We start from the raw sequence: 27,480 nt of genomic DNA on the forward strand, positions 1-27,480 counted from the left end.
CATCTTAAGTCTAGGCATGCCTCTAAGGTATCTTCACAGAGAAACACCTGTTCATTTTAAGTTCTGCCTAACCTCCAAAATAACTTTGATGCTGCTGCACACACTACAGGCTATGAGGCCCAGGGCACTCCCTCAGCCATGTGCACACTCTTTCTAGAGCGCAGATGCTTCTCCTCAAGACAAAGGCCCTGGGTCTGGAGGGTTGCGGCGCAGAGATCTACCTGTCTTGCAGCCACTCAAGACCAGGATTCTATCTGTAAGTTCCCCAATGAATCCCCCTTTACTGACAAACGATCTGTCTGCCTCCTTCTTCAGTTTCTCAGCCTTTCCGCATTTGGGGGCCAATTTGCACATATGCGCCTTTTCATGGAGCATGATGTCTCAGGCCTCAGCATGACTCCTCCCACAGCCCCATCACCCAGTTCTGTTTTTACTTAAATGCACCCTACCCAACTCTCGGCAACCTGCTGCCTTCCCCTCCCACAAGGGATCTTGTCTGCCTAGTCCTCAGCTCTGCCACAGAAAGTCCTCCAGAAACAGCCTCACACAAAAGCATGAGATGCACAAATGAATGGGTGGTGGTCCATCAAACGAAACTTGGTTACTTAGCAATCAATTAACCCATTGGGTCAGCTAGGAACTGTCCTTCTGTGTCTCTTCTTGAGTTTTTTTCTAATGTATCATCATCTCCAAAGACAGTAAAAGAAAGAGAGAGACAACCAGATATTTGCTTCCTTTTGCCACAAATCAGATAAAAGACTTTGCAGAGAGAATGCAGCCATGCTTGGCTGATGTGGAAGGTGGTGCTTGTCTGTGCTTCCAGGTGGCCATCCAGGCAGCCGTTAGTGCCACACAACACTTACAAGCACATGCAGAGATGGGGCAAGGTCACGAAAAGCCACAAAGCACCACATACACACTTGATACCGTAGTGAACACAAATGCTACAGGCCTACACAGGTCAGACTGAAAAACTGCTCAAAACAAATCACATGTAGGATTCACCATGGGGCTCAGTCCCACAACAAGGGGTACAGCCCGGAGGCTGTGGAGGGTCATGGGAAACGGGTCCACCTGGGGGAGTGCTGCGTGCACGCCTGGGGGAGTGCCGGGGGAGCGGAGCGCTGCATGCGCCTGGGAGAGGGGGAGTGCTGCGCGGTGCGCATGTGCCTGGTAGAGGGGAAGCGCTGCAAGCACAGGCCTGGGGGAGGGAGGGCGGTGCTCTGCGTGCACGCCTTGGGGAGCACTGCGTACACACCTGGGGGAGCACTGCATGCACGTCTGTGGGAGAGCTGCGTGCACACGCCTGGGGGAGTGTTGCGTGCACGCCTGGGGGAGCGCTGTGTACACACCTGGGGGAGCGCTGCATGCACGTCTGGTGGAGCACTGCGTGCACGCCTGGGGGAGGAGGTGTGCTGCATACACGCCTAGGGAAGCGCTGCGCACGCATGTCCTGTCCTAATCCACATTTTACAAATAAAACGCGCACAACTACAGATGTTCCTAAGATTCATTCAGAATTATGACCTCATCATGATTTTCCAGGGAAGTTTAAACACTTACCTGTATTTTCCCCATGATGTAAATAAGTGACACCCCAATGATTGCTATCTGTGAAAATGTTTTACGACAGGTTCAAGCACCGTGCAAGACTGACTGTTCTATTTCTGAGTAGAATTACAGAAATGATGATGCCATTCGTATGAGTAAAAAGTAGAGCTAGAAACACAGGCTGAAATACTTGAGTCTAATTCAGTGAGGACCCAGCATCTGTGCACACACAGGGATCAGGCACCAGCTGGCCCCAGGCTCCAGGTTAGAGATGGCTGGGCTGCCAGCACCACCCACAGACAGGGTCTGCACCTGAGCAGCCACAGCCTGTCAGCCTGCAAGAGGCAGAGTTGCAGGCACAAGGGCCAGGACGCTGAGCCTCTCACAGTGCCTGCAACTCCTAATGCAGTCAGGGCTGCATTGGAAAGGGGGAGACTGCACTGAGAGATGGGGCCCTGCCTCTAGAAGTCACCAAAAGGGGCCCGGACAGTTGCCCGTGAACCCCAGAAAGGCCATCACAGGGAGGCAGGAAAGCTGAAGTAGCTGTGGGATGGCTACAAGGAGGGCAGCCTCAGACCACGTGACAGTGTCTCCACTCGACTGTCACCAGGGCCTCCCAGGCCAGATTCTGCCTCAGGCCAGCAAGGAAAACCTCCAACACCTAACATGACGGTCAGGCCTACAGAGCTGACTTCTGCAGAGGAGTTCACATAGGCCTTTCTGACATCGAGGAATTTCTGGGAAGCTTGCATGAGGCTTCTACCTAACACATGCTTGCTAGAACTTACTTAGATAACCTAATTATCAAGTTATTCACAAACATTACCATTTTCCTCAGAGTTGCCCACTTCACATGGTTGCCATGAGGTTAAATGCTTCAACACATATGAAGTATGAAGCCTGTGCCTGGAATACAGTGGGCTATTATCACCATCTTCCCAAACATCAAAGAACTGTAAGTGAGCTGCACGGGCCATATACACATCTTCATATTTTAGCTCATCTTTAAACTTAACACAAAGGGAGGGAAAAAACTGAGCAAATATTTTACAAAGTAAAATTCCAATTTACATTGAAAAACATTCTTGAGAAATATTTTACTTGTATGCTTGCTTCTAGAGCACTACTATGAAGCCTGGAGCATTTATAAGGGGCTGAGGCAGGAGAATCGCTTGAACCTGGGAGGTGGAGGATGCAGTGAGCCAAGATCACACCACTGCACTCCAGCCTGGTGACAAAGCAAGACTCCGTCTCAAAACACAACAAAATCCTTTTTGTTACCTCAATCAGTCATGGACAAAGACCCACTCTGGTTATGTCCCTTACCTCCAGGCATCACCTGACCAACGTCCTGAACAGTAAGGACTGACAACTTTTCTTCAGTATCCACTCTGATAACACCATAACTTAGACCATTCATCGACAGGACCGCTTTTCTTGGAGGTGGTCCTCCCAGATCAGGTGGCCTAGAAAATAAAACCACCATGGGGTTAACTGACAAGGGGGATGAAATTCCAGGGAGGTGGGCCCACCTTGCCTACAGCATGATTCTGCACCAAAGCCACTGCTCCATGTTACAGACTTGTGACAAACACATATTCTAAAGATGCTGCAATGTCTCCAAACTACACGCCCCTCTGCAATGTGACCTCAACACTCCACTCAGTGGGAAAAGGGCCTGTGACTACAGTGGTGTGATGCTATGTGACTTCCAATGCAGGCCAAAAACGTCAATTCAGCTTCTACCCGACTGTCCTGGGACACTCGCCTGGAGCCCTGCGAAGCCAGGCAAACAGAATGACAGTGTTGAGGCCACTGCACTGCAAGGAGGCCCAGAGCAGCTCACTCTGAGAGACCAGGTTGGGGCCTGAGATGTACACACAAAGCTGTCTCAGCCCCTCACCGCTCCTGTCCAAACACCATCTCCTGCAAGCCAGAACCACCTGGCAGAGGTCTTCCTAAGCTCCTGGTCCACAGAAAGCATGAGAGACAATAAAATGACTTGTTGTTTGTGATACAACAATAGTAACTGGAACACTGAGCAACAAAGGTGTTTCCTCTAATAAGAAAAATGTTACACAGTTGCGCAAAACAAATCACCACAGAACAAAAGAATGAAGAATAATTTACAGTTTGTAGACGACAATAGTGTTTTTTTAATGTTAAGTGACTAAATAGTTAGGGTTACTTTTTTTGAGACGGAGTTCTGCTCTTGTTGCCCAGGCTGGAGTGCAATGGCGCGATCTTGGCTCACTGCAACCTCCACCTCCTGGGTTCAAGCGATTCCCCTGCCTCAGTCTCCCGAGTAGCTGGGACTATAGGCACCCGCCACCACGCCTGGCTAATTTTTTGTATTTTCAGTAGAGATGGGGTTTCACTATGTTGGCCAGGCTGGTCTTGAACTCCTAACCTAAGGTGATCCACCCGCCTCGGCCTCCCAAAGTGCTGGGATTACAGGCATGAGCCACCGTGCCCAGCCAAGTTAGCGCTACTTTCAAAAACTTAGGGTTACTTCCATATATGGAAACACATACCATTTATGAATATATGACTATAATACAAGATTACAATTGAGGCTAAGACACCTCAGCTGTGAGCACACTGAGTTCCACCCACAGGATGGAGCTGAGGGTGGGGCAGGCGAGATGAGGGGAAAGGAAACCTCAGGAGGGGAGTGAGGAGCACAGGAAGGACCAGCAGCCCCGCACCCACACAGAAGGACACTCAGGGCAGTTTGCAGGCTCAACATGCCCTCCAGGCTGAGAGAGATGACATGAGGAAAACCGCCACAGGAGCAGCACAGGCCTCCCGGGAGTGGGTGGCTGGGCACTAAGCACCAGGCCGGGCGCTTCACCAGGCAGGTCAATGGTTCCCACAGACTCCACAGCTGACCGACACCTGCCTCAGAGTAAGAAAGAGTTCCTAGGTTGTAATGTTTACTACAGCTACAGACGAGATGAAAAGGCCTCTCTAATTTGGGAAGCACTTAGGAAAATCGCAAGCTGGCATTCTGCAAGAATCCGGAGTATGGCCCAGGAAGTTGCTACCCAATTCCCCATGCAAACCCAAGCTGGCAAAATGTGGGGGGCCAGGCACCAAGGTGCTACTGCACAAATGGTCCTGGATCTTTGTCAGACACAGGCACAGCTCCAGGATAACTCAGCTGTATGCAGAAGATTCAACTAAGTGCTCACGAGACACAGCAAGGAATGCGGTTACCTGCGGATGGCGACAGTCAGCGCCTCAGGAGAACTTGCACAAGGACAGATGACCTCCGGCCTCAGACCTCTGGACTGGAAGACGTTGAGGAAGGCGTCGCAGGAGGAGATCGACCCTGCACAGAGCAACAAGAGTGGAATGCCAGCACTAACTGGGGGGCCAGCAGGGAAGGGGTGGCTGGCCACTGACACACAGGAGCACATGCTCTTGAGGGTGTACCAGGCCACGGCTGGTGGCTGCACATGCTCAAGTCAGCACAGCCTGCAGCCATCGGAACCACAGGGCTGTGTCAGCAGAAGGAAGGGGCCCCTTCACAGGCACTCTCAGACTTCATGTTCTTCAAGGAAGATGGTGTCTTTAAAGGAAATCAGACAGCCACGGATGGTTTGGTGCTCCAAAGGGCAGAAGGGGCATCATTAGGGACAGGAGGACAGGAAGGTGCTGCATGTGGTGGTAGACAAGCCACACAGCACTGCAAGGATCAGGTGCAGTGACAGGGGAGTGCCATGGGAAGAGGCACTGGAGGGGAGGCGCACGCTCTGACTCCATCATGTGGACCACAGAGTGGCGGTGGGCATGGGGTGGAGACGCAGAGACCTGAGCAGTGCTGCAGAACCCAGAAGCAGGCCCTGCCTGGCTCAGGTGTGGACCAAGAGAATGAGAGGCTCTGGGGGTGCTGAAAGGTGGGGTGACCTCCCAAGAGATGGGGTGTCAGCCACACTGGAGAGGGGATAAGATGAAACATCAGCTTCTGATCCAGGGTAGTCTCCAGTGCATAGACAATGATGCAGGTTAACAAACAAGAAAACCCCTAATACCTGGTCAACAGGTGTGTGCTGCAACAGGAGCCCCTGTGTGACCAGCATCACCTGAGGCTTCCCCAGAGGAGGTACTGAGTCAGACCTGGACAGTCCTGGGCCCCAGAGCTCACATGTGCAGCCTTGACAAAGCGGTTCCCACTCGGACCACCGCACGCAGGAGGCCCTCGGTGCCCACTTGGACCACCGCACGCAGGAGGTCCTACGTGCTCAGGCAGCAGCCATAGAGAGCTCCTCCTGGGAGCACGTGGGGGCCACCCAGGCAAACCAGGAGGGAGAATGGTTGGGTCCTGGTGGGAGAAGTGAAGCCAGAAGCCAGAGACGTGGGGGCACCAGGACAAAGGGCAGGAGGCTGGGGATGAGGCGTAAAGAGAAACGGGAACCCCAGGCCACAATCTGGTAATTTCTTAAGAAACATGACTCTCATTAAGGCATGTACCTTTCATCAAGCATATCAAAACTGCTTTTAAATTTAGTGGCCTAATAAACATGCATGAGATAAACCAGTGAATCACCAAGATGTTCCGTGTCATACAAATGATGGGACATGTGTATCTATATGACACTGGCAGTGAAAATGCCTCCATTTTGCTTCTCAGTGTATTCTACTTTGGTTTGCAGGAGGGGACACTGTGTGGGGTATGCGCTGGGCACACAGGCTCACTCACACGGGTTGGCACCATCGGCCACAATCAGCATGCGCAGTGAGCTGAGGCTGACGTCCCTCTGGCCCCGCTGAGCTAGGAGAGACCAGTGCATGTCTCGCGACTTCACCAGCGCGGCCCGAGCTGCAGAGAGAGGATGGCACAGACATCCCTGTGTCACGAGGGCTGGCACCCTCACACGCCTACAGACACGTGTACCTCATCCCACACAGAGGTGTACATGCACAGACAGAAACAACACTTAGCTCCCAGGTCACAAGCTCTCTGCAGCCATCTCTCACATGCAGTCTAACGAACCCTCAAAGCTTTTTCCACAAAAATCAACTCTGAGGTACAATTTAGACATCAAAACCTCAGATCCATTTCCAACGTTAATTTTTTCTTAGAAGCTCCATATTACTCTTTTCCTATCTGCCCGCTTCGTCTCATGTTGTTCTTCCCCAAACCCCTGGTGCTGGCTGAGAAGTGTGAGGACCCCAGGAGCTAAACAGATGGTCTCAGGCCTCAGTCTGGCCCCTGCACTGGCTAGCATGTGGAATCCAGCAATCCCCCCACCCCTACCCAAGCTTCAATTTCCCTCCATAAAGTAGGACAGACAGAGAGAGCTGCCCCTCCACACTGCTGGGAGACATGTCCAGAGGGGCACAGCCCAGCAGGTAGAACAAGGCAACATGGGTGACCCAGCTGATCCAGTGGCTCAGTGGCTAGTAGAAGTGTCACTGAGCTCCACAGGGCAGAGACACAGACTGCCGACTGTGCAGGTGTGGCCATGCTGGGGCCTCCTGCTTGGTCCCAGGAGGCACCTCAACTGTTGAGAGAAGTAAGGCCCAGACCCCACCAAGTGGCCCTACTTACCACGTCACCCATGAAACCCTGAGGGCCATGCCCGAGGCAGAGAAAACCCCCACACTCCTGGGCAGGGGTGTGACCAAGAAAGACATCCCACAGCTCCTCAGCCTACATCTGCAGTTCCACATGTCAGCTTTATTTTTTCTTAAGCACCAAAGGTCAGTTCAAAGAGATTTCCCTAAAGAAGGGTGAATGCCGTGACCATGGTATCCGTTACCTTTATAGAAGCACACTTTCTGGATCCAGGAGAGCGGGTTCGCCTTCATCAGCGCGTAGGGGACGCTGACCACGTGCATCCTGTTCATGACGCTCTGTGTGGGAGCACACACGCTTAGGGCGAGTGGGCCCGGGCCACACCAGAAAAAGCAAAACAAAACCGATGTACTCTCCCAACAACATTCCAGGCAGAGGCTTGGATTCATCTCAATCCCTTGTTCCAACAATTAGTCATCAGCAAACAACACTCACTGTTAACACTCCATGCCACAGACCAGCATCCCTTTTGAAATCCAGCACATTTGTTAATGTTTCAGCTGCAAGTGGACAAAGAAGGTTACACCACTGAGCAACCCTCTCAATAAGCCCTATGCATTTTCTAGAGAAATTCTGAGTTGAGTATGTCATCAACATGTAAGTTTCAGGGAACAGATAGAGCATTTCCAAATACCACGTACCAATTAATAATAATCCTGGTTATCTATTCAAATTACTGGAAACACATAAAAGTGGAAGGTCATGGAACTAACACAGAGAACCATGCTGAGCACTAATCAGAAGGCACAGGAACATCACATACTGAAGAAGCTGTGCAAGGTGTCACCGCAGCTTGTCTTTTCTTTCTTTTTTTTTTTTTTGTGAGACAGTCTTGCTCTGTTGCCCAGGCTAGAGTGCAATGGAGCAATCTCAGCTCACTGCAACCTTTGCCTCCCAGGTTCAAGCAATTCTCCTGTCTGAGCCTCTCAAGTAGGTGGGACTACAGGCATGCGCCACCATGCCCAGCTAATTTTTGTATTTTTAGTAGACAAGGGATTTCACCATGTTGGCCAGGCTGGTCTCAAACTCTTGACCTCAAGTGTTCCTCCTGCTTTAGCCTACCAAAGTGGTGGGATTACTGGTATGAGCCACTGCACCTGGCCTAAACACCTATATTTTAGATATTTACACATACCATTCAATTTCACTCTGTAGTTTTGTTCAATTCCAGTATTACAATGTAAGAAAACTACTACGAGTCCATTTTTACAGTTTTTAAAATTATTTGTCACAGTGTACCCCATAAATATATACAATTAGTACTTATCAATTAAATAATATTAATTTTAAAATATCTCAAGTTAAGTATCTGACATTTGAAGTAAATCAGGTGCTGACTATACTTTACCAACAGATCATCTACAACCATAAAGATTCTACTTATATATTTATATGCATGACAGCTAAGGTCAAAACTACTGTCATAGATACAGTAATAGAAAACTAAAAGTGTTTTCCTCTTTTTGAATGAAAAATGCCCTGACCCTCGGTATGTCACAGAGTAAGCCAGCCCCCCAGGGCAGGCCTGTGAACCCAGCACTGTGTATAAATCAATCAGTGGGATATAGGTTCCATGTTCCATAAAATCAACATCCATGTGCATTTACTGAAAACAACCCTGATGGGGTTGTCTGGACTCTGCTAAGACACACCGTGTGCCCTCTTGGCCAGCACAACCACAGAGACCCCGTAAGCATGCTGAGGATGGTGCATCTCTCTACCTGGCATGACCTGGATTAATGGGCAAAGGCACTACCCAGGGGTGGTTTTGACAGATGCAGCGACAGTCACATGATTAGGGACATCGGGTATGTGTGTGAGGCTGGAGGGGCCACCACCCCACCCGAGAGCCCTTACCTTCTGAGTACCCGCACGCCTGGGTCAGAGCCCAGCACTGCGCCAGCAGGGATGCGTGGGACACTGTGACCCCCACCGTACTGCCTTCTTTGCTGGTTTTATACTGAAAGATTTCAAGGAGAAAGACATGATGTGGTATTTCTAGAGGTGACAACAGACAGAATGGAGACTGACAGAATCTTCAAAAGCAGAAGTGGTCAGTGTCTCTCCTCTAACCATCTTGCTAGGCCCAGGTACATGGCAAACCCTGGCCGCTGAGGGGATGCTTCAGTGGAAGTTGTGGCTCCTCTTGGGCAGGTGCCCGAGGGCAATGGTGCGCCATGGGCTCCCTCCTAACTGTCTGCATCCCCAGGGAGCCAGTTAGGAGAGAATTAGATAAGAGAGAAACCTGGAAGGATCTGAGCAAGGATCTATATGACACTCTGTATTTCTGGGGCAGAGATAAAACAAGAACTCTTAGGCCGAAATTTAACAAAAAAGAATAGCAACTTATATTCTTATGAAAAGCAAGACTTAGCCTGTGGGACATGTTTTTACGTGCTCTAAGTTAGGAACAGTCATTACCTCAATGTAGGCGGTCCCAGTCCCTGTGTCCTGGGCCAGAGGGTGCCAGTCCTTGGGGGGCTTGGCTAGATGCTTCCCATCAATCACTAGCCAGGAGAGGGGGGGCCAACCTGTGACACACAGACAGGACACAGAACAGCAAGCAGTCAGAGGCATCTGCTCCCCACACTAGAAGCCTGCGCCTCCAACATGCAGCACTAGCTACTGAGCGACTAAGGAGTACAAGTTTTAGTCTCATTTCATTTTATGTAATTTAAAAAGGTACATCCGGCCAGTGGCTACCATATTAGACAGTACAGGTCGAGACATGAAGCCAGATGAAAACCGAGATTCACCAAGGCCTTGAACAAGGGAACACTTTTGCTGAAGACCCAGCCACCTCTGTCATGTTTAATTTCTGGAACACCATGCATTTAACACAGACCACAGTCAGAACACTGACTCTCCTTCCCTTGGGAGGCCTCACCTTTGAAAGCTGCCACCTCTCCCGTCTGTGCCTTGGGGAGGCCTTTCTGACAAGCGTCTGTGGTCAGGGCCAAGGAGACTCCACAGCTGCCCAGCAGAAACCCAACCTGCTGGCTGCCTGCGTCCTGCAGAAAGCAGAGTGACCGTGTGGGGTGGGTGCTCACAGCAGCCACAGCCCCAGACCCTTGGTGCTCCAGGCCATGCACAGAGAACAGATCTTTTTTTCATCCCTCATAAAACTTCCAGAATAATTCAGTCCCATTATTGATATATATGATCTTTTCATGGAAATAGTTCATGAAAATGTGACAACTATGTTTAAATTTAAAAGATAATTTTGGTTTGTATTTGTGGTGAAATATAAAGTTTAATGGGCTAATTTCTCAGTTTATTCTTACAAATGACATTTAGAAGCATTTTTAATAAACTCCAAAGTTAATGCCATTGAAATTTCCATTGAATCATGTTGAAATTTACAAATTAATCTGGAGAGGCCTGGTCACTAACAATATTAATTATTTCCACACAGAAACACATTTCCTTGTAGCCAACTCTTCTGTGTCCCTCAGCAGTATTCTGTCATTTTCTTCATATACATTTGACAAATCTCTAGTTTTACTCCTAAGAATCACTGCATTCAAATACCTGCTCATCATATATTATCCTTTGAGATACACTAGTTTTATTTGCAAATTTTACTTTTGGGATTCTTGAATATTTCTGGATAATGCTCATGTTAACCACTGGGACAGGATGACAGAAAACTGATTTTCTCAAATTCATGCCTTGTCTACTCCTAAATGATATATTTTTTTCAGTAATCAGATTATTGATATTTATATCAAAAATGTTACAGATTCCTAGATCAGCAAGACCCCACATTAATAATTTATCAGCAACAGAAACTGCCTACTGTCATGTAAGTGAACAGAAACGCAAGATAATTTCCCTCTCGTTTATTCAAAACTGCCACTGAGAAGTGAGCTATATCACTGTAATGATATATTTATCCCTAAGAAATAATATTTTCTATAAACATATGGTTTTGAGGAAAAGTTGAACAAAATCTTACTGAATCATAATTCTATTCATTAAAGGAAAAAATGGCTATCATTTCTGTTGGGAAATTCATGTAGATGATAGAACAGCTCCACCTAATAAGAGTGTGGTGTGGGGGCATCACCAGCAAAACGGTTCTCAGTGCCCCTCTCATTAACAAGAAGAGAGGCAGACAAAATGGCATCTGATTTCTCTTGAGTCCTGGCCAGCCTGTTGACTACTAGCTTTCTCTCCTCTGTCAAAACAGCTGCTTGCTGCCTGCCCACACGAGTGAAAAGGAAGTAAGACCCTGCTGGTATCAAGTTCAGAAGTGAACCATACGGAAACTGAGCCATGGGTTTGCTACCTTTCTCGTTAATGGCACTTCTATGGGGACGGGAACCAGCTCTGCCAGGAGACACCCATAAAATGCAACCATGAACATCACAGGGTCACTATTCGGAAACACGAGCGCCACCTACAACAGTACAAAGAAATGAATATTCCAAATTTCCAATTTTTACAATATCTAGTTAAATTAAAAGCTAGTTATAAATAAAATTTTTGTAAGCCCCAAATATTGTAATAATTGTGCTTGAAACCATAAGGGACCAGTCCAAATAGTATTTAACTGAGTAGAGACTGTTGACTCAGGGCCTTTGAGAACACGCAACAATGAATAACCAATAAGCGCTGACTTTGTAAGACAAAATTTAAGCTGTATCTATATTCTGTACTTGCAGTCTGGAAATTTACTTTCTAACAAGTTTGTTTGTTGAAAAGGGCAAGGTTCTCCTTCAAAATTTGGTTTTAATGGTGGTTGCCCAGAATGTAACCTATAACCTTGAGACTAGATGTTTGGTATGGAAAGTATATTTTTACAGAATTTGTTAGGAAGAGCTGTGCTCACTTTTATAAAGTGTAATATTATAGGAGGCAGAATTTGCCACCAATTTCTTCAACTCAATCCCTGTGACCTTGTCAATTTTATTATGATTCACCTAACCAAAGAGATTCTCTTGCAAGTCAAGAATCTGAAAGTCTTTATCTTTGTAAGAATGTTTTTCAAGAAAATTAGTGATTCTTAAATTCATTCTAAAGCGTTACATAAAATGTCATCTATGAGTACAACATATCATAAAGTATTATTCTTCAACTGTTTACATTTTTATAGCCAAGTACACATTTCCTTTCTTTTCTGATAACAGCTACCTCCATTTCTACTTGCATTGCTTTCTGTGTATTCTCTCGCTAATTTGTTTTAAAATATTCCCTCAGATGGGTCAAATACCCACCAGTATCATTTTCCAAATAACCACCCACTCAGGAGAGCTGTGAGTAACCCCTGCTGCTGAGGACCCACTGCTGAGGGTCTCGGTTCTCCTGACGGTGGGTGCTGAGGATTCCACCCGGCCCTGGAGTCTTGGTTCTCCTGATGGTGGCTGTGCTGCCCCCCTGGACTGCTGCCAGTGATCGTCCTGGGGCCTCCACTGTGGTCCTCCTGCTTGCACCCTACTCACTCATGTGGCTGAGGGACATCTTTTAAGAACTCGACAAGAAAGTGCTTGTGAGCCAAACATTTCTGAGTCCTGCATGTCTGAAAATGGCTATACTATTCTCAAATCTGTTGAATCTCTGGGAATAGAATTTTAAGTTAAAAATTATATTCCCTCTGAATTTTTGAGGCATCATTCCACTCTCTTCCAGTTTTACCAATGAGAAATCCCAAAAGCCGCTGTCATTGCCAATCCTTTGTGTACATCCTACTTTTCCCCTGAAAGCTCTGGGATTCTTTTCTGTACCCCTCGTATTATGCAATATTATGGGCATGCATTTTGGTGTGCATCCTTGAATATTTACACTCTCCAGGTCCGGGATATTGTCCTGAATTACTATTTTCATTTAAAATGTTCTACTTTCTGTTCTCCTTTCTCTTTCTGGACTCCAGTTATCAGTCAGGTGGTGGGTCTTCTTGATCGAGTCTTTTTGTCCTATTTTACTCCGCTCTCCATCTCTTAGTCTCTCCTACTGGCATCCTTTTCTTGACTTATGAAACATCTTCATCTCTGGTTTCCAAGAATATTAATATTCACTTTTTAGAAACATTATTTTCTGTATCTAGCTTTCCTTGTTGTTCCCTCTTTCCTCCCTTCTTTACTTTTCTTGTCTCTCTCTCACTCCCTCTCTTCCCTTCCCTTTTCTTTGTCTTTTGGTATTTTCTCTCATATTGACATTTCCTTCTTAAAAGTCCTTGGCTAATAGTTCATATTAAAGAGTTAGGCACTGAAAGAACTACTTGGAACCGTCTGCCAGCTTGTTAACCTGCAGTTTCCTTGTTGGGTGATCTGACACAGGTGACCTTCTCACTAGGGGATTTCACTGGTATGTTGATTTTCACCATGTTCTCCTATTTTCCACCCTGGACTTTCTAGTATACCAGGGTCCTCCGGTCTGGTCCAGCTTGCCTACAGTAGCACTGTCCAACAGAACTTTCTATGATGACAGGAATGTTCTACCTCTGATCTATAAATACAGTAGCTACCAGCCACACCCCTACTGAGCCCGTGAAATGTGGCTTGTGCAACCGAGAAACTAAATTTTTTATTTAATTTTGGTGAATTTAAATAGCCCCAAATGGCTACTGCCAACCATATAGGGCAGCGTAGCACAAGAGAATAAGTCTCCAGCATCCTATTTTGGCAGATAGGTACAAGGAGGTTACCTGGACACATAGAATAGGGAAGGAGATAAAAATACAGAATTTCACAGCAGGGTTTCAGACCTTTAGATTTTGATTCAGAAAATCTAAGCTCTGGAATCTAACATTTTTAATATCAACATATATGAAGTCAAACAGAAAAGGAGATGAAGAAACAGTGGACAATGAAACAGTGAGTGCAGAAAAGGGATCTTTACTCTACATCACAAACTCTGCCATAGTTAATACTTTTCACTCTGTCTCCAGGCTGGAGTGCAGTGGCGAGATCTTGGCTCACTACAACCTCCGCCTCCCGGATTCAAGAGATTCTCATGCCTCAGCCTCCCAGGTAGCTGGGATTACAGGCACGCACCACCACGCCCAGCTAATTTTTTGTATTTTTAGTAGAGACGGGGTTTTGCCATGTTGCCCAGGCTGGTCTCAAACTCCTGAGCTCAGGCAGTCTGCTCACCTCAGCCTCCCAAAGTGCTAGGATTACAGGCGTGAGCCACCGCGCCCAGCCCTCACTGCTGATTTTAAATCCCTTGTATTAATGCTGTAATTCTAACTAAATGATAGAACACTAATTTCAATGAACCAGATTATTTAAGTCTCTGCTTTTGCTCATTCCAAAAAAGTGACATTCTAGTTACTTACTCTGTCTCCAGGTTTAAGTAGAGGTTCATTCTTACTTGTCAGTTTATTAAGTAGAGTATAAGCTAGTTTTAAACTCCGACTCCAAAGTTTACCTAAAACAAAATAAAAATACTAAGCAATGTAAAATTTAAGAAACAAATAATTAACATTTTAATGTAGAAACCAAAATACCCTGAAATATACCATTACCCCATTAGTGGAAATTTAGGTAGTTTCCAACTGATAACTATTCTGCACAATGTTGTAATGAACATCATTGTTTTCTCTTAAAAATAACTTACAGATTTATTTTTCTTAATACAAAAATAAAACAGGATTTTATTATAGAAAATTTGGACTACAGAAGAGCCAGCAGAGGCCGGTTGCAGTGACTCACACCTGTAATCCCAGTACTTTGGGAGGACGAGGCAGGCAGATCACTTGAGGCCAGGAGTTTGAGACCAGCCTGGCCAACATGGCAAAACCCCATCTCTGCTAAAAATACAAAAAATTAGCTCAGTGTGGTGGTGTGTGCCTGTAATCCCAGCTGCTCGGGAGGCTGAAGCATGAGAATTGCTTGAACCTGGGAGGTGGAGGCTGCAGTGAGAACCAGCCTGGGCAATAGGGACATTATCTAAAAAAAAAAAAAAAAAAAAGCCAGCAGAAAAAAACTCAGTATTTGGTATACATATGTATATGTACATATGTGTGCATATATATACAGCTATACACATATAAACATGTATACATGTCTGTATAATTTTCAAGAAATGAGATACTTCACCCTACTTTTTAAATTAATATTGCATTGTAAATGGATTTTCATTATATTAAATATCCCTCAATTACATCATTTGTAAGAGTAGCATATAATTTATTTAATCTTTACAACAATTCATGAAATGGGTCATATCTTTATTTTAACATGTTAAATTCCTAATTTAATATGTTAAGTTTAAGATGTTAAAATACCAGGCATCCCCAAATAGAAGTTCCCCTGACCAAAAATCAACAGACAATATAAACAAAAGCAACAGATCCAAAGGTGATCTGGGTATCAATGCCATCCATTCTTTACTTGGAAAGCCATCAGGACCTCACGCCAGGCAAAGGGCCCAGGAACCAGCTCTTACCCCCGAGGTCCTTCCCACCACACACCCCTCCTGGCGCACCTGCTATGCTCATAAGCACTCAAAAGGGGAGAGCTTCACTGAGGAAGACAGGACAACAGAGAAAGGAAAAGCCTAGAGGACTGGGGGTGTCTGGAGAGGGCGACAGAGGCAGAGGTGACCATGGGACAGGAAGACTGAGAAATCTGAGTCTAACCCCCCATACTTGAAGGAGCCTTAACACCCCCTCACCAAGCAGCCTATCAAAGAAGCAACACAAAGTCGTCACTGAGCCCTTTAAGTCCCTGTGGCACAACTGCAAGCAGGTTGAGCAGCCATGCCCTGCAACTGAGTGCTCAATTTCCCGTGTAATAATATGAAGCTCAGGTGTAACACTATGAAATAAGTGAACTGTGGAACCTGAGAAATGAATGAGAAAAAAAAAAATACTAGACTGGGCACGGTGACTCATGCCTGTAATTCCAGCACTTTGGGAGGCCAAGGTGGGTGGATCATCTGAGGTCAAGAGTTCGAGACCAAACTGGTCAACACGGTGAAATCCTGTCTCTACTAAAAATACAAAAAATTATCTGGGAGTGGTGGCACACACTGTAATCCAACTACTCGGGAGGCCGAGGCAGGAGAACTGCTTGAACCCAGGAGGCAGAGGTTGAAGTGAGACGAGACCGTGCCACTGCCCTCTAGCCTGGGCGAGAGTGAGACTCCCCCCCCAAAAAAAAAAAAAAAATTCAACTCAAATCACTGTTTTAGCCTATTTTAAAAGGTCAATTTAAGGTGTTAATAATTGTAACGCATAAAGAATTTCAAATTGAATCCAGCTGTACATAAAAAGTATAATGCATCATGACCAAGTCAGTTTTATCCCAGGAATGCAAAGAGGTTCAACATAATTTGCCACATTAACAAAATAAAGGTGAAAAATAAAACAATCATATCAATAGATGGAAGAAAAGAAAAACAGTTTAAATCATTCATGATTTAAACATGACTTTAAATGATTTCTGAAGTCCTTCTTAAACTCAGAATAAAAGGAAACATACTTCCTTAATGTGATAATGGGCATCTTTAGAAACCCAACAGGAAATATCATAATTAATGGTTGGATATTGAAAGCTTCCCCTCTGAGAGAAGTAAGTAAAGGACGTCTGTTTTCAGCATTTTACTGAAAGGCTTAGCCAGTGCAAAAGGGGAGAAAAAAGCTGAACAACTGGAAATATAACTACCATTATTTGCAGATGACACGATGGTGTAGCTTATGAATCTTTTGTAACTGAATTTAGCAAGGCTGCCAAATATATCAGCATACAAACACCATTTGATTTCTACATACTAGCAATACAGAGTAAACAGGCCGGGAGCAGTGGCTCACATCTGTAATCCTAGCACTTTGGGAGGCTGAGACGGGCAGATTGCCTAAGCTCAGGAGTTCAAGACCAGCCTGGGTGAGATGGTAAAACCCTGTCTCTACTAAAATACAAAAAATCAGGTGGGTGTGGAGGCAGGCACTTGTAATCCCAGCTACTCAGGAGGCTGAGGCATGAGAACTGCTTGAATCCAGGAGGCGGAGGTTGCAGTGAGCCAAGATCGTGCCACTGCACTCCAGCCTGGACAACAAAGCAAAACTCTGTCTCAAAAAAAAAAGTAAATGAAGATTTTTGATGAAAGTATCCACCACAAGATTAAAATACACACACACTAAGTACTTGAGACTGTCACAAGAAACATGCAAAATCTCCCCACAGAAAATCATACATTACTGAGATAAAGTAAAAAAATATTTGAATGGAGGGACAGATGTCCAAGGGCTAGAAGACTCAATAATGCAAAGGTGGCCGGGTGCGGTGGCTCACGCTTGTAATCCTAGCACTTTGGGAGGCCGAGGCAGGTGGATCACCTGAGGTCTGGAGTTTCAGACCAGCCTGGCCAACATAGGCAGAAGAATCATTGAACCAGGAGGGAGTTGCAGTGAGTGAGTCGTGCCTTGATCCAGCCGGGTAACAAGAGGAAATCCATCTCAATAATAATAATAATAATAATAATAATAATAATGCAAAGGTGTTAATTCTCTTTAGACTCATTCAAAGTAATGCTAATAATCTCAGTAGGTATACTGTGACACCTGATAAGCTCATTCTAAAGTGGATCCTGAAATGCACAGGGTAAGAATTGCTAAGACACTCTTTTGTTTTTTTTAGTATGGAACACTTCACAAATGTGTGTCATCCTTGCACAGGTACCATGCTCATCTTCTCTACATCATTTCAGTTTTAGTGTCTGTGCTGCCAAAGTGAGCATGTAAGATACTTTTGAAGAAGAAAACAAGATGGCAGGCTTTCTCTACAGATGTCAAGACTTATTATAAAACTACGGCAATTAAGAGAGTGTGGTATAGGCACAAAGATAGAAAATAAATCAATGAAATAAAACAGAGAACAGCAAAACAGATCCACCCATGTGTGGACAACTCAACTGATGATCCACGTGCCACCACAGAGGAGTGGGGCAAGGGCTGTCTCCTCCTTAAACAAGAACGGGACAGTTGGTTATCTTTCTCTAGAAACGAGCCCGGGAACCCAGTCCCACACCATTCACAAAAACACATTCCAGGTGAATGACAGACCTAAATGTGAACAGCAAAACAACAGCATTTTCCCAAATTAATGGAATAATGTTTTGATCTCAGCCAAGGGAAACAGTACAGGCTCACACCTGTAATCCCAGCACTTTGGGAGGCCAAGGCAGGTGGATCACCTGAGGTCAGGAGTTCGAGACCAGCCTGGTCAACACAGTGAAACCCTGACTCTACTGAAAATACAAAAAATTAGCCGGGCCTGGTGGTGCACGCCTGTACTCCCAGCTACTTGGGAGGCTGATGCGTAATAATCGCTTGATCCGGAAGGCAGTGGCTTCAGTGAGCCAAGATCACGCCACAGCACTCCAGCCTGTGCAAAAGAGTGAGACTCTGTCTCAAAAAAAAAAAAAGCAAAAATCATAAAAGAAAAGGTGATTGATAGAACTTCTGTTCACTAAGCTACCATTAGTGGAAAGCCAGCCACAAAGAGGGAGAGAACTCTTGCAAAGTATTACTGACAAAGGGCTGGTATCCAGAATATAATACAAAAAATTCCTATAAATGACCCTATATTAGAAAAGGTGCAGCTGCTCTGCCTAGGGAGTGGCCATTCTTTTATTCCTTTGCTTTCTTAATAAACTTGCTTTCACTTTACTATACTGACTTGCCCTGAATTCTTTCTTGCACAAGGTCCAACAAGCCTCTCTTGGGGTCTGGAATAAGATCCCTTTCTGGGAACATCTTCCTGGTGAATTCCAAAGGGATAATACTGAGGAGAGCCCCGACCCAAAGGAGATAAGACCACAGCACCAACTGGCCGACTGTGGGTAAGTGGGTGCATTTACCAGGGTAAAGGATGGAATTGGGTTAGAGTCCCAACTTAGGGGAGTCAGAGTTTCTCCTAAGACAGAGTGGGTTAAAGGCCCCTCTTAATAAAAGGCAAGGGCACTTGAACAAACCTGGGCTCGAGGCCCAACTTGGGAAGGTTAGAGTCCTTCCTAAGATATAAGGGGTTAGAGGCCCCCCTTCAGTAAAGTCCCTCTTGGCCAAGAATGGATCTGGCACTACAAAATGCTAACCACTATTCTCTCTGGATTAATCGGCCTTGCACTCTTTGCTGACGGCTTTGGGTGACAGGGTTAGGCATGTACAGGATCATGGAACATGGGAGCATTTTTTCTCCCCAAAAGGGGAAACTCCAGAGCTGATGGGACTGCTGGAAAAGATCCCTTCATTACTAACAAGCGGCCGCCTGAACTATTGATTCAGTGTCGCTGCAATGGCTGGGTCTTTCTCTGGCCTCCCTGAGCTCCTCACCTTTCCCATACTGCCATAGGCAATGCTTTTCTCCCTTTCTCTTTTCCATCTTTTCTGTTACTCAGGGCAACTGCTCCTTCATCTTGCCTAGAGACCACATGCTGAAAAATGTCCTTGGGAGTTGACTTGTAACCACATGGAGGTACTTTCTCTTGGTTTCCACCATCGAGTGAACACGAATTTGAGGGTTCATGTCGTAGTTAGCTCTAAAGGTTATCTCGAGCAGTTAAAAGCCTTTGCAAGCTCAGGATTGGATGCTCTGGACTTCTTCTGGGAATAGTCCAAGTGCCTAATACTGTAGCTTATTGGCTAAGGTTTATTGTTTTCACCTGGGAGGTTACCTTTGGTAAAGTTGCAAAGTCAGAAATATTAGCCATAAGGCCTGGCTGAAGTTGGGTAATAAGAGATTTAAAAGGACTTTTTAAAAAAAGCACTATGGGCCGGGTGCAGTGGCTCACACCTGTAATCCCAGCACTTTGGGAGGCTGAGGCGGGTGGATCACAAGGTCAGGGGTTCAAGACCAGCCTGGCCAACATGGTGAAACCCCGTCTCTACTAAAAATACAAAAAAAAAAAAAAAAAAAAAAATTAGCCAGGCGCACACCTGTAATCCTAGCTACTCAGGAGGCTGAGGCAGGAGAACTGCTTGAACCTGGGAGGCGGAGGTTGCAGTGAGCCAAGATCATGCCACTGCACTCCAGCATAGGCGACAGAGCAAGATTCCATCTCAAAAAATAAATAAATAAATAAGAAGCTGGGCGCAATGGCTCACACCTATAATCCCAGCACTTTGGGAGGCCGAGGCCGGTGGATCATCTGAAGTCAGGAGTTTGAGACCAGCCTGATCAACATGGAGAAACCCCGTCTCTACTAAAAATACAAAATTAGCTGGGCATGGTGGTGCATGCCTGTAATCGGGAGGCTGAGGCAGGAGAATCGCTTGAACCTGGGAGACAGAGGTTGCGGTAAGCTGAGATCACGCCATTACACTCCAGTCTGGGCAACAAGAGCAAAACTCCATCTTAAAAAAAAAAAATTTTTTTTTTAATTAATTAAAAAAATAAAAGAGCACTATGGTTAAAGGTCAGCTCAAAAGCAGATATTCAAGGTCTAACAGCCTGGGACTCCTTGGGGGAAATAGAGGAGGCGCCACAGACCCCATTTTGGGAAGAACCTCAGTTTTCCTCATGAAACCCCAAGAATTTAAAATTTTAAATCTCAAAATCTAAGGCTCTGCTCTGTTTTGCAGCACTGTGTTATCTGACGGTTTTGACTTCACATGATGAGAGAGCTCTGGTATAACAACTAGGTAGGAAATATACTTTGTGGGTAGCTAATGGCAGTTGTAGGGGAATACACAGCTCTTTGCATGTTCAGATCAGAGAAGCACGCTCTTGGCCACCTAGGAGGTATGGAAATGTCCCCAAGCCCCACTGAGAGATAACACTCCCATGGGGGATGGGCTGATCCCCTTTTTTGGGGATCCAGTATCTGGTATAGAAATGAGACCTTTGATTTTTGGAATCTGCTTTGCCTTCCAGCTGCTTATTAGGCCCCAGAAACTGCATGTTTCCCTAGCCCTGTTTAGCAAAGAGCTCCACCCTGAAGCCAGTAATCCAGTTAAGAAACTTAGAAACTGGAAAATGGAAAATCTTACATCTCCTGGATCTTCTGTCTATTTACATGTTATGTGTGTGATGTTTATATATGAAAGAGCTTTGATTAATCGGTTTAAAAATACTAAGAGCTTAAACCAAATATCTTGTCAGAAAAATTAAAACTGTAATGCCTTTTAGTTCATGTGACTTAAGTAACCTTTGGGAAATAAAGACAGTTTTAAAGACTGGTAAAATAAAAATATCTTCAAAAATTTAGGCATTTGGTCTAAATTAGGCAGGTCACATATTAGGTTTGCTAAATGCTTTAAGGGCATAAACTGCTTCTTTGGTTAACAATGTAACATGTACCTGAGACTATGGGAAAAGCAGTTCTACCTGCAAGGTGTGAAATGTGTTTTTGGTAAAAAGATTGTAAGAAGTCATGGGAATGTGGATTTTTTTTTTTTGCCTAGATTAAAGGGTTAAAGGATTATTTTAAGTTAGATAGAATAATGCTGAAGGTTTGAGCAAGTTGTGGAAGGTTTGTGAAAAATTAATCTTGTAAAAGAAATTGTATGTGAACACACTGGCCTCAAGTTAAAGGGGTATTATTCAGTTTTTCCATAAATTGAATACTGGAATAAAAGCACAACAGTTTTCTTGAAGCATGAATCTGCTCCTTAACAAAAATTGTAAAGGGTTACAAAAGGTTTATGAGAATCTTACCTTATGGTTGAAAAGATTTGTCTACCAGGTTTTATTAAGAATTGGGTTTGACATCAATAATGCGCTAATGCAATGGTGAAATTTTGCTTTCTCCCTTGAGCAGGATTTTTATATTAAAAAAATAATGAAAGATGGCTGGGTGTAATGGCTCATGCCTGTAATCCCAGCAATTTGGGAGGCCAGGGCAGGCCGATCACTTGAAGTCAGGAGTTTGAGATAAGCCTGGCCAACATGGTGAAACTCGGTCTCTACTAAAAATACAAAAATTAGCCAGGCGTGGTGGTGCACACCTGTAATCCCAGCTACTCAGGAGGCTGGGGCAGAAGAATTGCTTGAACCCGGGAGGCGGAGGTTGCAGTGAGCCGAGACCACGCCCGAGACTCCGTCTCAGGAAAAAAAAAAAGAAAACAAAGATTTTTGTTTGCCTTCTGAATAAACTATAGGAAAAAGAAGGGAAAGAAAGGAGGCAGATTACTTGGGAAGCTAAGTCTTCCTTCTATTAATGAGTAAAGGATTTTGCCTTTTAAAATTTTTTGAGTTATCATTTTGGGTAAATGAATGACTTATGGTGACCTGGGATTCTATCTTGTAATATCAAGCATTTAAACCTTTAATATTTGACAAACTTTCCAACATCATACTCTAAATTCTGCCTTTTCCTGACCTAATTAATCTTCTAGATATTAGGTCCTCTCAAGTCCAAAAAATGACATATTCAGCTTATTTGGTATAAAAAATCACACAGGAAACGTTGTCAGATATAAAATGATGCTTGGCTTTCTTTGGGCTGTATTTGTATAAATATGTTACTGGTTTGTGTTCCAAAATCGTGTGAAACTTCTATAACTCTGATATGACAGTACATGTTATTAATAAGTATAATTGGTACGTTAAATTGTTCCATGTCACAGATGTAATCAAAATTCCTAGTCAATTGCGGCTTTTGTAGAGGCTGCCCTAAGGCGTTCTGTCATCCATACAAAATTGTCTTGTTTTGGTCCTCTTTAGAAGGTGGTTTTATAATCAACTAGAGAACTCTAACAGCTGTTTTTGAATGCAGGTTTCTGATAACTTTGGAGATTGTGACATTAGAATGGAGGAAAAACTTTCAGGACTCTCATGGAGAGCCAAAATGTTCATGAATATCGAACAGGAGTTAACTGCACGAGCTAAACTAATAGGACTAATAGAACTAATAGAAGACAGAAGTAACTTGTTTTGACTTTTTGCTTAAATTGTTGCTGATCCTTTGTTTTGTTTTTCAGAGCCAAGAAAACTTTTCTTTTGAGCTATTTACAGCTTTTAACAATTGAGTAAAGTAGAGAGAAACAAGAGAGATGGGTAATGTAAAAATCTGGATCAGGCCGGGTGCGGTGGCTCACGCCTGTAATCCCAGCACTTTAGGAGGCCGAGACGGACGGATCACAAGGTCAGGAGATCGAGACCGTCCTGGCTAACACGGTGAAACCCCATCTCTACTAAAAATACAAAACATTAGCTGGGCGTGGTGGCGGGGGCCTGTAGTCCCAGCTACTCGGGAGGCTGAGGCAGGAGAATGGCGTGAACCTTGGAGGCAGCGCTTGCAGTAAGCCGAGATCGCGCCACTGCATTCCAGCCTGGGCGACAGAGCAAGACTCCGTCTCAAAAAAAAAAAAAAAAATCTAGATCAATATTCTAATTCTGGGCACATTGGAATCAGCTAGCAATCCCGTATCATCTTAGTTCCAACAGTTACCCAGTTCATGAAAATCCTTATTTAACTTACTTGGGATAATTTTACTTGTTTTGTTTTACTGTTGTGGAATATACTGCTGTTGTACTCTGTATAGGAATGCAGGATAAGCTTACTCAATGTTTTCTTAAACTGAACACTTATTAATCTTCCGGATATCAAATTTTCTTGGAGTTATGAATGGCCCTCACCATACTGATGCTTTCTGACTTAGCTCCTTTCTTTCTCAAATATAAAAGACCCTAATAGTTAGGCAGGAATGTCATCACTCCTGTTCAGCCTGAAGAAGTTATAGAAGATGAATCTTTGTCCCTCTACAACCTTTAGAATTAAGGCTTCTCTTATAAAACAGAGAGGGGAAATATGTCAGAGGCGTTTAAACCAGAGCAACTCCATCTTGAATAGCGGCGAGGTAAAATAAGGCTGAGATCTGTTGGGCTGCACCCCCAGTAAGTTAGGCATTCTAAGTCACAGGATGAGATAGGAGGTTGGCACAAGATACAGGTCATAAAGACCTTACTGATAAAACAGCATGTGCGGTGACGAAGCTGGCCAAGTCCCCGCAAATGAAGATGGCAATGTAAGTGACCTCTGGTTGAACTCACTGCTCATTATACACCATTTGTAATGATTGGCATGCTAAAAGACACTCCCACCAGTGCCATGACAGTTTACAGAAGCCATGGCAACATCAGGAAGTTATCCTAGATGGTCTAAAATGGGAGGAACCCTCAGTTCCAGAAACTGCCCACCCCTTTCCCAGAAAATTTATTAATAATCGACCCCTTGTTTAGCATATAGTCAAGAAATAACTCTAAGTATCCTTAGTCCAGCAGCCCAAGCTGCTGGTCTGCCTATGGAGTAGCCATTCTTTTATTCCTTTGCTTTCTTAATAAACTTGTTTTCACTTTATTTATATATATTTTTTGAGACAGGGTCTTGCTCTGTCACTTAGGCTGGAGTGCAGCGGTGCAATCTTGGCTCACTGTAACCTCCACCTCCTGGGTTCAAGCGATTCTCATGCCTCAGCCTCCCGAGTAGCTGGGACTATAGGCGCATGCCACCACACCTGGCTGATTTTTGTATTTTTAGTAGAGACAGGCTTTCGCCATGTTGGCCAGGCTGGTCTCAAACTCCTAGCCTCAAGTGATTCACCCATCTCAGCCTCCCAAAGTACTGGGAGTATAGGTGTAAGCCACTGCACCCAGCCTTTCACTAAAGAAAAAATGTGTAAAAGATTCAAGGGGTACTTAACAAAAGAGAAAGTTAAAATGACAGGAAAGATCTCAATCTATTTAGTTATCAGTAAAATGCACATTAAAACCACAATGAAATACCACCATATTCTCACAAGAGTAGCTAAAATTCATAACCCTGACAATACCAAGTGCTGATAATGATGGGGAGCAGGCAAGGCCCACCCACACTGATGGGGCAAGGGGGTGAACTGGAGAACTGTGGTGCCATCTCATCAATGTGAAGGTGCCCATAACACCAGACCTAGTACTTCCACTCCTACGTACCCAACCTTCAGAAACATATGCTTAGGTACCAGGTGGCACACACCAGAATCTTCCTGAGAGCACTGTTTCTAGTAGCTAAAACTGGATACAGCCCATGTATTCCACCAACAGTATAATGCTTAAGTAAATTCTGGAATATTCATTCCTCAACAGAAATAAATGAACTACAACTACACGCAATAACATGAATGAATTTTAAAAGCACAATGGTAGAAGACTCTGCTTCCGAGTAGGAGAGGGTACTGGTGGCAGACCAGCACTCCTGCCTAAGATGAGTTTAAAAACTGAATAAAATGCAGAAATAATCTTTTGGAAGCAGCAAGTTGCTGCTCAGCAAAGACAACTAGAGGAGTTAAGATTCCAGAGAGGGAAAACCCTCCAGAAAGTGAGCTAAGCTGCAGCTGTCTTTACACTGTCCGTGTTCAGTGATTCAAGCCCCCACAGGGAGCTAAGTATCCACCTGGAGCAGTCCCACCAAGACATGAAGAAACCTGCAGAGCTTCTGGCAGAGGCTAGGAGTCTCGAGAGCACAGCCACCTCCTGCAGGACATGTGCTGAATCCTCTGGCTGTGTGCAGCAGGAGACCAAGAGCTCATGTGGGAAACCTCTGAAAAGCAGAATGGGGTTGTTAAGAAGCCATGAGGAGACCAACACCCTGGCTGGGAAACCATCAGAGGAAAGAGAAGCATGCACATACCAGGCACTGGCAGAAAGCCCAGGAGAGCCAGAGGAGAGCAAAGGCCGGCTGGGCCAGGCATGACTGGACTGCAGTGACCAGCCAGCCACTACTCTACTTGGAGGGGAAAGGGGTTTCTCTTAAGGAAGATGACATTGTCTGGACCCGCCATAATGTTTTTATACACAACATACAATATTCAATCAAAAAGGCCAGGCATGGTGGCTCACGCCTGTAATCCAGCACTTAGGGAGGCTGAGGCAGGCAGGTCACTTGAGCCCAGGAGATCAAGACCAGCCTGGACAACATATTGAAACCCCATCTCTATAAAAAAAAAAAGAAAAAAAGAAAGAAAAAATTAGCTGGGCAGAGTGCTGTGCACCTGTAGTCCCAGCTACTTAGGAGCCTGTGGTGGGAGGATTGCTTGAGCCCAAGAAGTCAAGGCTGCAGTGAGTTGTGATCACCACTGCACTCCAGCGTGGGCAACAGAGCAAGACTCTGTCTCAAAAAAAAAAAAAAAAAAAAAAAAAGAGAGAGAGAGAAAACACAGACAAGAGCAACAGACCCAAAGGTGATCCAGATATTGGTGTTAGCTAACAAAGACTTTCATTTACAATAATTAATGTGTGTATTCAAGGCAGCAGAAGCAAAGATTAGGAAAATGTATGGAATAATGAGAAATTTTTCCAGAGTATTAGAATAGTAACTATAATAGAGAAATGAAAATTCTAAACTGAAAAGGCAATATCTAAAATAAGGAACTCATCAGGATTTCACAGCAGATTAGAAATTTCAGAAGACAAGATTAAAGAATTTGAATAAAGGAAAATAGAAAATATCCAAATTGAAGTATATATAAGAAAGAATGCAAAATATAAAAAAGAACATTAAACACGTAGGACTCAGGGAAAAAGTATAACTAGAGTCCCAGAAGGAGAGAAGAACAAAAATGAGGAAGAAGCAATATAGTAAGAGAAGATGGCTGTAATTTTTCTCAAACAGATAAAAGACACCATTCTACAGATTCAAGAAGCCCTGTGGACATCTTGAAAACTTCAAAGAACATCACAGGAAATTTTCAAAGAACATCACCTCTAAATATGCCATAGTAAGATGGCTGCAATTCAAAGAAAAAGAACACTTTTTAAGCAGCCATACACATTACTGTCAACAGAGCAACAATGGTCTGGCATCTTCTCAAAAGCCTATAACAATATCTTTGCACTGCTGAAAGAAGATAAATAACCACAAAATATAACCTTCAAAAATGAAGTTGCCAGCAAACCTACAGTATAATGAACATACAGGAAGTTCTACAGGCCAGAAGGAAATGATTACCCGGGAAAATACAGAATCTCAGGAATGAATGTATATAGTAAAAGAAAGAATTAAAATGTATGACTGATGAAAGAATAAAGATGTATGACTGATTAAAACAACAAACAAAAAACAATGGGCCAGGCATGGGAGCTCACGCCTGTAATCCCAACACTTTGGGAGGGAGGCAGGCAGACTGCTTGAGCTCAGGAGTTTGAGACCAGCCCAGGCCACATGGCGAGACCTCGACTATACTAAAAATACAAAAAAGTAGCCGAGCATGATGGTGTGTGCCTGTGGTCCCAGATACAAGGGAGGCTGAGGTGGGAGGATCACCTGAGCCTCGGGGACAGAGCTTGCAGTGAGCCAAGATCACGCCCCTGCACTCCAGCCTGGGTGACCGAGCACAACCTTGTCTCAAAAAAATAGATACACACAATGGTAGTAATATCTTACACTTTGTAAATAAATGCAGACTTAAACTACAAGCCAAGGAG

The 27,480-nt window shown here is 44.6% G+C and overlaps 1 protein-coding gene and 1 non-coding gene across 7 annotated transcripts in view; both read right to left on the minus strand.

Annotated features, from left to right (window-relative positions):
* Positions 1 to 27,480, minus strand: part of DIP2A (disco interacting protein 2 homolog A) — a 109,767-nt gene that overhangs the window by 25,314 nt on the left and 56,973 nt on the right. For all 6 annotated transcript variants that reach the window (XM_032174545.2, XM_032174544.2, XM_032174541.2 and 3 more), the window contains 10 exons: positions 14,415 to 14,506; positions 11,427 to 11,537; positions 10,023 to 10,146; positions 9,557 to 9,666; positions 8,993 to 9,095; positions 7,571 to 7,635; positions 7,320 to 7,413; positions 6,257 to 6,376; positions 4,771 to 4,885; positions 2,878 to 3,017 (listed from right to left, as the gene is read on the minus strand). In XM_032174545.2, the coding sequence (XP_032030436.1) occupies positions 2,878 to 3,017; positions 4,771 to 4,885; positions 6,257 to 6,376; positions 7,320 to 7,413; positions 7,571 to 7,635; positions 8,993 to 9,095; positions 9,557 to 9,666; positions 10,023 to 10,146; positions 11,427 to 11,537; positions 14,415 to 14,506 (1,074 nt within the window). The remainder of the gene's footprint in view (positions 1 to 2,877; positions 3,018 to 4,770; positions 4,886 to 6,256; positions 6,377 to 7,319; positions 7,414 to 7,570; positions 7,636 to 8,992; positions 9,096 to 9,556; positions 9,667 to 10,022; positions 10,147 to 11,426; positions 11,538 to 14,414; positions 14,507 to 27,480) is intronic.
* Positions 17,714 to 17,818, minus strand: LOC116482667 (U6 spliceosomal RNA). The gene has a single exon (XR_004251945.1). It is a non-coding gene; the product is annotated as a U6 spliceosomal RNA (small nuclear RNA).

This window comes from Hylobates moloch, unplaced genomic scaffold (assembly GCF_009828535.3).
Source record: "Hylobates moloch isolate HMO894 unplaced genomic scaffold, HMol_V3 SCAFFOLD_14, whole genome shotgun sequence".
Taxonomy (NCBI): Eukaryota; Metazoa; Chordata; class Mammalia; order Primates; family Hylobatidae; genus Hylobates; species Hylobates moloch.